Source organism: Bidens hawaiensis, unplaced genomic scaffold, assembly GCF_021521415.1.
Source record: "Bidens hawaiensis isolate Kalapana, Puna unplaced genomic scaffold, B.hawaiensis_p1.1 tig00047478_1, whole genome shotgun sequence".
Classification (NCBI taxonomy): Eukaryota; Viridiplantae; Streptophyta; class Magnoliopsida; order Asterales; family Asteraceae; genus Bidens; species Bidens hawaiensis.
In genome coordinates, this window is record NW_027498481.1 from 112,926 (window position 1) to 127,478 (window position 14,553).

At 36.5% G+C, this 14,553-nt stretch overlaps 1 protein-coding gene across 1 annotated transcript; it reads left to right on the forward strand.

Moving 5' to 3' along the window:
• Nucleotides 1-624: 624 nt before the first annotated feature.
• LOC143597011 (fimbrin-2-like) lies at nt 625-6,889 on the forward strand. Its single transcript, XM_077075637.1, has 13 exons — nt 625-751; nt 825-995; nt 1,427-1,668; nt 1,775-1,946; nt 2,084-2,122; nt 2,502-2,687; nt 2,774-2,985; nt 4,706-4,861; nt 4,947-5,146; nt 5,241-5,398; nt 5,587-5,683; nt 6,343-6,434; nt 6,514-6,889. Exons 1-13 carry the CDS (start codon nt 662-664, stop codon nt 6,685-6,687), a joined length of 1,989 nt encoding a protein of 662 aa, XP_076931752.1. The 5' UTR covers nt 625-661; the 3' UTR covers nt 6,688-6,889.
• The last annotated feature ends 7,664 nt before the right edge of the window (nt 6,890-14,553 follow it).

The window sequence follows — 14,553 nt, forward strand, 5'->3', positions numbered from 1 at the left end:
ACCTACAAGTTTTAGAAGAATGAAAGACCATCTTATGATTTAAAGAATTATATATAAGGAGATTCTATTATTCAATGACGGTGTGGCCAATTACATTAGCGTAAGATAAGATTAGTCTATGCCATAATTAAGATACATAAATGATGCTGTTAACAACCGATAAGTATGAAAACATTGCAAATTCCTCGAATAAGAGAAAGAATAAAATAGGTTTTATTGTTTTCAGAAAGTTATAATGATATAAAAACATAATAATGTATGGATCCAAACATCACAAACATATTTCTAAAAGTGAATGAACTAAAAAGACGATTAAGCAATAGTGTAGGGAGCATTGTGCAAAAGATTCAAATAATTAACTGGAAGTAGGTAGGTATCCGTTAAGTATCCAAACAGCCATAATCATGAAATCAAAGTAGCTGTTAAACGCGAGGGGCAAAAGCGTCAGAAAGAATTTGAATTCGAAAAAGAGAAAGGGATCTCTTTTTGAAATCTGCCAGCTCGCTGCGTTTGGCCTCTGTCTGTCTGATAATAATAATAATAATAATAATAATAATAATAATAGTGAAGTGAACCCACCCCTCACTCATCTCATCAACTTCTTCTTCTATTCTAGAGAGAGAAAAAGAGATCATTCATCCTCTCTTCAGTTCAATTCATCATGTCTGGTAACTACTTCGGTGTTTTGGTATCAGATCCATGGCTACAGAACCAGTTTACGCAAGTCGAGCTTCGAAGCTTGAAATCTCATGTAACTAATTAATATTATTATAATAATCAATCAATCGGTTATTATGATTGATATCATTATTTTTTTTTTATAGTTCCTGAGTATGAGGAGGGAAACCGGAAGCCTCACGCTCGGTGACTTGCCTTCGAGGATGTCGAAACTCAAGAACGTCGGAGAGAATCTCACCGAAGAAGAACGAGCCGCCTTTCTTCACGATTCCTATCAGAATTTGGCCGATGAAGTTGATTTCGAACTCTTTCTTCGGGTAATCTAACGCTTTTTTTTTATAATGAGGTGGATACCTTCCAATGGGCAATCCATCTTGAATTTTTATGTACTTGCATGATATGATTTTCTAGCATTAATGGCCTTGAATTTGAATCTAGATGTTTTATTGTGGATATAAGTCATAGATCTGTTTAATTATTCATCCTAAGTTTTTGAATTTTAATGTGTGAAGTTTTACTGTTTATGTGAAATTAACGAACATAAAGAGGAATACAGAGCTTTACACAGTCATTGTCTCTCACCTAATTATTATTATTATTAATTATTTGAAGGTTATGTCTCCTCACGTGAAATAATCAACTTTACAGTTAAATAATTCTCTGTTAAATCTGATCATCTGTAGGTAAAATGACAGTTACATTACTGTTATGCTGTTTAACCTTAGGTAAGCTCTTTATGTGATGACAGGTTTATTTAAATCTCCAAGGTCACGCGACCTCGAGGATGGGAAAGGGTGCGAAAAACTCATCAGCATTCCTCAAATCTCCCACATCTACTCTGCTTCACACCATTAGTGAATCTGAAAAGGCTTCGTATGTTGGACACATTAATAATTACCTTGGAGAAGACAGTTTTCTGAACAAGTTCCTTCCGATAGACCCTTCGACTAATGATTTGTTTGAGATTGCAAAAGACGGAGTTCTTATCTGGTGGTTTTCAACTAGTGACCTGTTTGAGATTGCAATACATAAATCCTATATTCCTATGCTATTATTGGTTTTACTAACTACAAGTTGTTTGTAATGATTGATGCAGTAAGCTTATCAATGTGGCAGTCCCGGGCACAATTGATGAACGGGCCATTAATACTAAAACAGTCCTTAATCCATGGGAAAGAAATGAGAATCATACACTTTGTCTTAACTCTGCTAAGGCAATAGGGTGCACTGTGGTTAACATAGGAACACAAGACTTCATTGAAGGAAGGGTAGGATTTCTAATTGTTTTGCTTCATAATATTGTATAAGAACCACTGATATGCTGCTACATAGTTAAAGCATATATTTCAGTTAACAGTTTCATACAATCTTGGTATATTAACAACCATATTTTCTGCTTTTTCAGAGGCATCTTGTGCTTGGAGTGATATCTCAAATAATAAAAGTAAGTTAATTTCATGCCTGACTTGCGCTCTAGAAGTAACTATGCGAAGGGATATTTTCTATTGGAACGTATATCATTAGGGTATTATCAGTAATTTAGTACTGAGCGCACATGCCTAGTTTCCATATCTATATATTGTAATCAACTATCAAATTGAAATGATTTCAGTCTTTCATAATCTTACATGGTATCAGAGCCTCGCTATAAGATTATGAAAGACTAAATTGATTTCCATTTAACAGGTGATTACGATATTTAGAGATAGAAAGTGGGCCTGTGGCCTAAATACTAATAAACACAGATGATACCCTAATGGTATTATACGTTCCAATATTTTCAAATTCTGATTACTAAAAGACTATAATGCTTTCTCCTTCAGATACAATTACTTGCAGACCTCGATTTGAAGAAAACGCCTCAGTTGGTAGAACTGGTTGGTGATAATCAGGATGTGGAGGAGCTTATGAGTTTGCCACCCGAAAAGATTCTGCTTAGGTGGATGAATTTTCATCTAAAGAAAACAGAATACAGGAAAACAGTGACAAATTTCTCATATGATGTGAAGGTACAATGGCTTTTAGCTGTATGAATGAAACACGTTGAATAACCGCTGTTTTAATGACATTTAGTGGATGTATTTAATATATGCAGGATGGAGAGGCTTATGCATACCTCTTAAATGTTCTTGCTCCAGAACATACTAATCCATCAACATTGGTTGTTAGAGATGCTTTCAAAAGAGCAACATTGGTTCTTGAACATGCTGATAAGATGGGTTGTAAGAGATACTTGACTGCAAAAGATATTGTTGAAGGTTCTCCCAATCTTAACCTTGCTTTTGTGGCTCATATTTTCCAGCATAGGTGAGTTTTTCCTTAACAATAGGGGTCTTCTATTTTACATAAAACGTTCAGTACAAAACCATTTTATCATAGGGGTAAACGTACTGAATGTTAAACAGGCCGTTCGCTGGAATTTTGTTTACGTTCGTTTCATTTAAAAAGTGAACGGACATGAACAAGAACTTACGTTCAGTTAATTATTTAAAAGAATATGAACAGAGGTCGCTTCGTTCAGTTGTGTTCGTGAACATTCGGTAATCTGTTTGTAGTTCATTCGTTCATGTCCGTTTGTTTATGTCATTAAAGGTTTTTTTTATAGTTTATTTACGTCAAATATTTTTGGATAATTTGTTGATCAGTTCTTCATGTAAGTAATAGAAAACATGAATAAAATAAACCTATGAACCTGTTACAGCATGGAGAGTAGTAATCGCAGTAAAGTATGATGTAGTCGACATGTTTGTCATCTTGATCGAGTTCCCCTTTAGGATGTATAGGGGGTGTTTGGCCTAGCTTCTATTTTTAAGCTTATGCTTATATATAAAATTAGCTTATAGCTTTTATTCTATAATTTGATAAGCTCTTTTTAAGTGTTTGGATTAGCTTATGTTCTATAAGTTAATTATGTGTCTTAATAAGTTGTAAAATCCAACATTCTTTAATTTGTTAAGAGTAATAATTACTAATACACCACCATTTGAGAACAAATGAGTTATTTACACCCTTAAACAAATAAGCTTCTAACAAATAAGCTAAAAAACCATATTCAAATAAGCTTCTTCAAATGAGCTTATATAAGCTAATAAGCATAAGCTTAAAAAGCTAAGCCAAACACCAAGTTAAGCTTATTTTGTAAAAAAAAGCTAAAAAAGCTATAAGCTTGGTTAAAAAAGCTAGGCCAAACACCCCCATAGTTAAAGATGGTGTTAGGGTTCTTGAGAGGAACCCAATTTAGGAGAGAGGAGGCACACAAAATTGTTATGTGTGTATGATTAGGCCCATCAACAATTAGTAAACTAATATATAATAAGGTATAGTTAATATTTTGATCTGTTATAATATAAAGGATTATAATGGCCATATATAAATATATATTATTATATATTATTCTTAACAATTATGTTAAGCACTTAACTATATATTTATTTTGTAAACAAACCAAGTGTTCAACAAACCGTTTGACGAGAAGTTCGTTTGTGTTCGTTAGTTTAACAAATGAACAAACGTGAGCAAGAAATTCCATTCAAGTAATTATGTGAACGCAGGTTGGGTTCCTTCAATTGTGTTTGTGAACATTCGGTAATGTGCTCGTTTATGTTCGTTCGTTAATGTATGTTTGTTTATGTTTGGTCAATAAAGATTTTTTTACTTTAAGTTTATCATGCCAAGTATTTTTGGATGATTATGTTAAGTACATCTTTATACTTATTTTGATTTTTATTTTTCAAAATAATATATGTTTTTGTTTGTTTAGGCCAGTTTGTGCTTGTTTATGCAATTAACGAACAAACACAAACAAACACGAACAAGAAGTTCTGTTCGGTAATGCGTCCGTAAACAATCTGTTTGTCCCATTAATATTTAACAAAAAAACACGGACAAGGTCTTTTCGGTCCATTCGGTTCGTTTACAGCTCTAGATAGGGTGGTCATTCAGTTCTGCTTTTGAACACGCCCCTTATTTCATAAAACACAAATTTGTAACTTATTTTATTAATGACGGTAACTTAATTCATCTTCAGGAATGGATTATCAATCCCAGAAAAGCCAGTATCCTTCCTTGACATATCACCAGATGAAGCCCAAATAACCCGAGAAGAAAGTGCTTTTCGTTTCTGGATCAATAGTCTTGGAGTTGCAACATACATCAACAATGTCTTTGAAGATGTCAGAAATGGGTATCATCTCATCTCAAATGTTATTTTTTATTAATTAAGTAAAAAAATAAAATAAATCATAATTTAACACCCCAAACATTACCAGGTGGGTCCTACTGGAGGCACTTGACAAAGTATCACCAGGAATTGTTAACTGGAAAATTGCAAATAAGCCACCTATCAAGATGCCATTCAAGAAAGTAGAAAACTGCAACCAAGTTGTTAAAATTGGTAAACAGTTGAAGTTTTCATTGGTCAACATTGCTGGAAATGATATTGTTCAAGGGAATAAAAAGTTAATACTGGGTGAGTTTTCTATCTAATAACATTTATAGTGTTACATTCACATTGCTGGAAAGTATATATATATATATATACATATAATGCACCTTCTTTTCAGCTTATTTGTGGCAGTTGATGCGATTCAACATGCTACAGCTTCTTAAATACTTAAGATCTTATTCGCTTGGGAAAGAATTCACTGATTCTGACATATTAGAGTGGGCTAATACCAAAGTCAAAAGCACTGGAAGCCAGACTTGTATGAAAAGTTTCAAGGTATCACATTTTCATATATAAATATTATATACCCGCTCTAAACCTGCAAAATTTCATATTCCCCCAAATCATGCTTATGCATTGAAAACTTGTGTTTTGGGGAAACATATAATTTTGCAAGTTGTATATAAAATTCTCCCTAAATTTTAAATGTATTTACGCATGGTTTAATTGTTTCTGTTATGCAGGACAAAAGTTTATCAGATGGAATATTTTTCCTTGAGCTACTTAGTGCCGTGCAACCTCGTGTTGTTAACTGGCGCCTCGTTACCAAAGGGCAGACTGGTACGTAGGGGTATACGTGGGTTGGTTTGGGTCAGTTTTAGGCCAAGACCGAACCAAAAATCGAAAGTTTGGCTTTTGAGTTTTTGAAAACCATTTGGTTTTGGTTTTTCTGTTTGGAGTTAAATTTTTTGTTCTAAAAAGAATTGGCCCATAAAGATAAATCTTTTTTTTTCAAAACTTTGGCTCTAATTCTTTTTGTTGATTAATAATTAATTGGTTATATTCTTACATTTGAGTAAAACTATTTCTTAAATTCTCTTAAATTACTAAAACTTATAAACTAAAATGAATATCCATAAATTTGGTTTGCTCATTTTGGGTTTCATTACATGCAGAACCGAAACCGAACCAAAAGTTTTTTTAAGGTATTGCCATATCTTAGGACTTACTAATTTAGCGCCTAGACTTTAAATTAGATATCTATATAAATGAGCAGAATGTAATAAATCAAAATTTCTAACGTTTGAATAAATTAAAAGCACTAATGATCTGACTATATTACGGTCCTATAACTAGACGGATCAAAGTTATGTTTGTTTTAAGTTAGACCTTCTTGCTTTTATCTGGTTGCTCCAGTTATAAGTTTGCCAATTCTTGGATCAGCTCTTTATCACTATCAACTTATAAAATCTACATCTAATTGTTTGTTTTGAACATAGACGAAGAAAAGCAAATGAATGCAACATATATCATCAGTATCGCCAGGAAAATCGGCTGCTCAATATTTTTGCTACCTGAAGACATAATTGAGGTACATAATGGAATAATAATACTTAAAGCAGGTTGGTTATTCGGTTACATGAAATTATGAATCCTTTATATTATAACAGGTAAACCAGAAGATGATGTTGACATTAACCGCAAGTATAATGTACTGGTTCTTCAAACAACCAGTTGAAGATCAGAGATCGTGTGGATCATCGGATAGTGATACTGGTAATCAACTTGAGACAAGCTCGACATCCACTACATATGACACCGAGTCTGAATCATCTACAGATTGAGATTGGTAAACAGATAAGCTTTCAGTTTGAGTTTGTAGAGTAATTTTACGATTCTTTTGTGTATTTTTTTGTTGCACTAAATTTTTGTATCAAGATAAGTGGAAGTGCAGATTTGCTGTTACAAGAATATATTTGTGTATATAGTTACAGAATTGTATTTGAAGTGATGGAAATGGCATCTTGTTTTCTTTCTTTAGTTGCATATTTGAATTATTAACCTATTATTAGCCATTAGAGTTGCATATTTTAGATCCATATTTGTATTCGTGTCAAAAACACTAATTCTCACACTTAAATTCGTGTAACCAGAACATGACTCGTTTGATCCATTTATCTATATGTGTCGAACGGGTCGACATGTGAGAATCATGATGTAAATGTGTTAATCAGGTTGATGGGATGCAAAATGGGTTACATCGGCCAAATGGGGTAGTGGGTCGTGTTGTTTATTTTAAACAATTGTACCTAAACACGATTCATCTTTCAAATGAGTTAGATATGTCAAACGAAAATTCGTATCGTGTCAGAAATTGTCACTATTAATCTTTTTAAGCATGATTGCGTGAGGTGGTATCTCCACTCGGGTAAAAAAGATAAGCCATAAGCTGCTTGTGTATAATAAAAAACAATATTGGTTGGTATGATATAATAACGGGCTAGGCAGCTAGAGCCAAGACATTAGGCTTTATAATCACTTTTATACTACTCGACTTCCTCTTCCCTTTTCCTTTAGACAACATAAAAACTCTCTTTCATTCAACAAACCGTTTGACGAGAAGTTCGTTTGTGTTCGTTCGTTTAACAAATGAACAAACATGAGCAAGAAATTCCATTCAATTAATTATGTGAATGCAGGTTGGGTTCGTTCAATTGTGTTTGTGAACATTCGGTAATGTGCTTGTTTATGTTAGTTCGTTAATGTATGTTTGTTTATGTTCGTTCATGTCCGTTTGTTTATGTTTGGTCAATAAAGATTATTTAATTTAAGTTTATCATTCCAAGTATTTTTGGATGATAATGTTAAGTACAACTTTATAAGTTTGTGGGTGTGTCCGGAACTAAGTGGCAACTCACAAACCAACATGCAACAAACTTTTGCATTGTGACGCCCAAGGTCCTTGGACACAGTCATTGGCTTGAATCTAGAAGACAGGCAAACTGGGCAGGGCCTCTCTCTCTCTCTCTCTCTCTCTCACACACACACACACACACATTATATATACAACTTTAATAATCTTTTAACGTGGTTTGTAAATGTTCGGTGTTGTGGAAGAAAGTGATGGTTTTTAATAAAAGTTTGGAATCTGATTTGACGCTGATGCGACGGTTTATGAAGGTCCAGTGTTGTTGATGCTTTTAGAAGGCCACACGGACCTAATGGTGTGTGTGTGTGTGTGTATATATATAGTTATATTCAAAAGGGAACTTCAAGAAAGTGGGTGACTGAGGAATCCCTTCGCATCACTTGATTATTTCCCCCATCTTATGATGCACAATCAATCATGTCACACCCTCAATTTTCGACTAACGAGTTTTACTGTAAGACGCGTGACATAACAGGATCTAGCCACGTGTCATATCGAACAACCATTTTATAATGATAGTTATCGTTTAATATTGCTCATCATTAATGAGAAAATATTGTTAAAATAAAAATTGCGTTCTGTAAGGACCCGTTGCCGGTGTCCTACATTGTCGTTGGATTTACTCATAAACGCAGTTCTAAATATCAGAGTTAATTAAAACTTACGCCGAATAATAAAAAGTCAACCATTCATTACAAAACATTCACTTTTCCTTTAAAATAAAACATAACATAGTTTATCAATACATCACCACAATCTTCATTGGATGCTAGTCCCTTCAGATCCTGTCATGTGCCTTCCTCAAGCTAGCTGCTTCAGTCTATTTACCTGCGTGCATACTAAAAGTAAGCTATGCTGAGTGAGTTCTAGTTAAGACTAGGTAACATACAACACATACACTTACTTTCATATACGCATCCGAAGATGCATTGATATACTTTACCTGTTTACCTTCCTTTCGTACATACATTTATTCATACATACGCTCTTTCATACTTTCATACTACATTCATAACTATATTTACCATCTCATATATTATTAGGGTCTGGTCCCTTCTATCTCAGATATTGGTAGGGTCTGGTCCCTTCTATCTCAGATATTAGTAGGGTCTGGTCCATCTCAGATATTGGTAAGGTCTGGTCCCTTCTTTCCATACAACCATACATTCACTTCTTTACACATACATTTTATTATATACTTTCATACATACTCTTAATCATTCATATATCTTCCATGCATCTTATATAAAGCTCACCCTTCCTAGCGATAAATCATATAAGACATATACTTACCACTCAGGGTAAGTGTATTAACTAATCACATCGAGGATGCACACAGCCCCGAAAACATAACAAGAAATTGGGGCTAGAAACTCACCTGAACTCGGTTCCTTTCAGAGTTAATGGTAACTCTTTTCTTTAACTGAGCACGACTAACTGTATAACAATTACACGTATCAATTAACTATCACTACCCATATCGTATTTCTAATTTATTATAACCCTCAACGAACGGGGGTCCGGGGGTAGCGCCCCTGGCAACGGGGTTCTATGGGCGGCAGTCCCTAGCGAGGTCCAAGTGGCAGAGCCCCTGGCTGGGGTTAAGCTGCTAGGTCAGCTTGGAAAAATTTTATTTCTATTAATAGTCCTTAACACGAATTTCATTAAAATTCTTAAATTATTATTTTATTCGCTAACTCATTCGCTATGACATTCGCTAACTCATTCGTTATGATGAATGACTTCATTCGTTATGACGAATGGTCTGATTCGTTAAGAAATCTTCGTTCTGGTTTAAGTATCATTCGTTACACCATTAACTATCTCATTCGCTATGATAACTGGTTCCTTTTGCTATAACGAATGGCTAGATTCGTTACTTTATCAAAGAGAATGATGAATAACGAATGAGTAGTCCATTCGTGACCTCTATTAGACGAATGAAGGGTTCATTCGTTATGCATACATTCTCATTCGTTATGATTGCCTAATGAATGACCAACGATTCGTTCAATAATGATGAATGAGCATCGATCTTGTCCAAAACTTTGACTCAGGGGTCAAGGTCAAAACTGTCAAGAATAGAAATAGTCAACATATACCAGATTTCCAATTAACCCTTGAATCGCGGTGAAACAACACCAAAATGGTAACATTAGGCTCTTATTTACAGCGCGTACTAACCCTAATCATCCAAACATCCAAACATTAAGGTTTAAATCGTGTATTTGATCGATTCATAGCTATGCCTAACCTTTGATTAATTAATCCACTAGATTCTAACGGATTTCAACAAGAATCGTTGTGTTTGATTCGTTTTTACCATTTCTATATAGATCTAAGAATACTAAACGAGCGGAACAAGTTTTCGTTATAGACGTACCCTTTAAACAAATCGGTTTACGAACACGATCAAGTCTTGATGTCGGTTTTGGCTCGTTACGGCGTTCTAGCACCAACATGCTCGGGTTTTCATATTCGGATATTAGCTCGGGATATAGGAGGGTGTTTGTGTGTGTTTTTGAAGGTGTAGGCTATGGTGTAGAGATGGATAAAAATGGAAAGGGTTAGGCTTTAAGGGGTATTTATACTCCCTTAAGCCCATGGACCTAAGGCCCATTCCATCCCTTATTCTATCTTTTAATGTCCAAGCCCACCCTCTAATAATTTATTTAGCTAAACTTATACACGACACGTTAATAACAAACGGAATTTCCTTTATTAATATTGTTGAAAGTAGGATGTTACAAGCCTTCCCTACTTAAAGAACAATCCTGGGTAAAACATGCGCATCTCATCTTCAACTTCCCAAGTGGCCTCCGATCCTTTACGATACTTCCATATCACTTTCACCAACGGAATGACTTTACGACGAAGTTGCATTTCCTTGCGGTCAACTATCTCTATAGGTTGCTCAATATAGTTCAACTGCTCATCAACCTCGATGTCTAACAATGGTACATGAGACGTGTCATCAACTAGGCACTTTCTCAAATGAGAAACATGGAAGGTAGAATGAATTACTTCTAACTCCTCGAGTAATCTAGCTTGTAAGCCACTTCGCACACGCGATCTACAATCTTGAACACTCCAATGTATCTTGGGCTTAGCTTTCCTCTCTTTCTGAAATGAATGATTCCCTTCCAAGGTGAGACTTTGAGCATCACATTGTCACCAATGCCAAACTCAATTGGTCTTCGCCGCTTATCAGGATAGGAATTCTGACGATCTTGAGCAGCTTTCATTCTTGCCTTGATCTAATCGAACTTTGAAAAGGTTTCCTGCACAACTTCTAGACTTCCAATCTCTTTCTGACCGATCTCTTCCCAACATACATGAGTTCTACAACGTCTACCATACAACATCTTAAACGGTGGCATACCAATACTTGAATGGTAGCTGTTGTTATAAGAGAATTCTGCAAAATGCAGATGATCATCCCAACTTCCCCCAAAGTATAAAACACAAGCACGTAGCATATCCTCAAGGTTTTGGATAGTCCTTTCAGACTGCCCATCTGTTAGAGGATGATACGCCGTACTGATGTTCAATCTGGTTCCCATGGCTTCATGGAACTTCTTCCAGAATATCTAAGTAAAGTAAGTATCTCTATCTGACACGATCGACAACGGCACTCCATGCTTAGCCACAACCTCAGACTGTACTTTGATGATCTCTTTAAATAGATCTGAGTTAATGATCAACTTATACGACTTCACTGTTACAATGACTTCTTCATTCTTATGGTTTAGCGCGTCAGCAACCACATTAGCCTTACTAGGAGAGTATTTGATATCTCAGTCGTAGTCCTTTATCAACTCCAACCATCTCCTCTGTCTCATGTTCAATTCTTTCTGCTCGAAGAAGTACTTCAAACTCTTATGATTAGTGTAAATAGTACACTTAGTACCATATAGGTAATGTCTCCATATCTTGAGAGCATGCACTACTGCTGCTAGCTCCAAGCCATGCGTCGGGTAGGTACTCTCATGAACCTTCAATTGTTTGGACGCATAAGCTATCACTTTTTCTTGTTGCATTAACACGCAACCTAACCCACGATGCGAGGCATCAGTATAAACAACCAAATCCTCGTCACCATCGGGTAGAGCAAGGATTGGAGCTTGTGTGAGTGTTTTCTTTAATTCTGCAAAAGCATCTTCCTGAAAGTTACCCCAAATGAATACTACAGATTTTCGAGTCATACCGGTCAACGGTGCCACTATCTTAGAGAAGTCTTCAATGAATCTCCTATAATAGCCAGCCAACCCTAAGAAGCTGTGTATATCAGTCGGGTTTTGCGGAGTCTTCCAATTCATTATCGCCTCGACTTTAGCTGGGTCCACAGTAATCCCTTCAGGATTGATTACGTGTCCTACAAACTACACTTCACGCAAATCAACTTCTCTAATACTTCTCTTAGATGCTCAGCATGACCAGACTCGCTCTTAGAATAAATCAATATATCGTCAATGAAAACGATAACTGACTTGTCTAGCATCTGCCGACATACCCTATTCATCATATCCATAAATGCAGCGGGAGCATTCATTAGACCGGGCGACATCACGAGGATCTCGTAGTGCCCATACCGCGTCCGAAACGCTGTCTTAGGGATGTCTGTCTCTTTCACCTTCGGCTGATGATAGCCTGATCTAAGGTCTATTCGTGAGAACCAACTCGAACCTTGTAGTTGATCAAATAATGCATCAATCCGTGGCAATGAATATCGGTTCTTCACCGTAAGCTTGTTCAACTCACGATAGTCTATACACATTCTCATACTTCCACCCTTCTTCTTAACAAACAACACGGGTGCACCCCACGGAGAAACACTTGGTTTTATAAAGCCTTTGTCGAGGAGCTCTTGCAGTTGGGACATCAATTCTCTTATCTCGGATGGTGCCAGGCGGTAAGGTGCTTTCGCGACGTGCTGTGCTCATAGTATTATGTCTATATGGAATTCTATCTCTTGCACCGGTGGCAACCCCGGAATGTCCTTAGGGAACACTTCTGGATTGTCACACACAATAGGAACATCTTTCACTTATTTTGTCTCGGCCATAGCGTTGACAACATACGCTAGGTAAGCACCGCACCCTCGCCTTAACAAACCTTCGGCTTTTATCATCTAGATGAAATTAAAAACTGAATTTCTTTATCACCATAAACTGTCACCGTACCACCATCCAAGGACTTTATCCTTATCATCCTACTCTTACACACTATCTGAGCCTCGAACTCAGATATCCAATCAATTCCCAAAACCACATCGAACCCTCCTAAGGTCATAACATACAGGGTAACAGGGAACTGACATCCCTCTAACTCTATCTTACAATCCTTAATCATTATCATTATCCTAACCGAGGCCTCACTAGCAGTTTCTACTATAAAGGTTTCAGGCACACGATAACGTTTCATTTTTTCTAACTTACTAAATGTCGTAGCTACAAAACTTCTATTTGCACCTGAATCGAACAATACAGAAGCGAAAATACCGTTTACTAGAAACTTACCTGTCACGACATCCGGGATTTGCTTGGCTTGCTCCTGGGTCAGCATGTAGGCCCTAGTCCTTGGCCTAGCTTACTCAACATCTTTCCTTCCACTTCCTCCCGCTTCATCCGTGCACTCCGTAGCCATATGACCCGTCTTACCACACTTGTAACATGCGGGCTTTGTAGTGTAATATGGAGCATAATGCCCTACCTCCCCACACTTCTAACATGCATTCGAACCAAGCCTGCACTCTCCACCGTGAGCCTTGCCACACTTGTGAAAAACATCCGTACCCTTACCCCATTTGCACTCACCATCGTGCGTCTTAACACATGTCTTACATTACCTCTTCTCCCACACATTATGCTTCTTTTCCTTAGGGTTCCACAACTGAGTACAGGGTCGTTTAGTAGGAACAACCCATTTCTTATCTTCTCTTCTACCACCACGTCATCCACAGCCAGATCATCGTAAACCATCTCTGCGAGTTCAACAGTAGAGTCGAAAGTAGCAGGTTTACTTGTCTTGACCAAAGTGCGGACGTTCTGTGGCAGTCCTCTTATATAACACTTGATCCTTTTGGCTTCAGTATTCATCATGTCAGGCACCAACCTGGACATGCGGTTGAATTTAGTAGTGTACTCGCAGTGTGTCATATTACCCGCCTTTAAATTTAGAAACTTCATCTCAACCCTTTCAACTTCAGCATCAACACTGATTCGCTTCATCACCAGTTCCTTCAGGTCATCCCATCTCATAGCCTTAATCTCTTCTCTTGTCTTACCATAGGTAGGGTTTGTCAAACCTAGTAGTATTACTCAAATCTCATCCTTATCCAAAAGCAACGGTTCGAGGTGTGTGAGTTCTTTCAAGTTGGTAATGTGCCACTATAGTACGCATGTGATGTATAATATTACAAAATCAAAAAAATTTTCGTGTGCATGCTTTCTCCATAAAAAGGAAAAGTATGTAAAAAAGAGGTGTGACATTTGTCATTTTCGATTCGATCTATTTTCATTTTTGTGTTGTAAACCTCTCCCGGTTTGGCTGTCGGATAATTGGATATTAATAAAATAATGAATTTTATGTTATAATCATTTTTTATAATTTTTCTTTTCGTTCCAAAGTTTTTAACGCTGTCTAAAACGCTTATTTTGTGCTCAAAACGACATAAAACGAACTACAAAGACTAAACTTTCCATAAAAAAACAAAGTTTGATCTATAATGCCCACCTTGCGTGTAGCCTGCAGCGTCGCGCGGCCCATAGCCCAGTTCAGC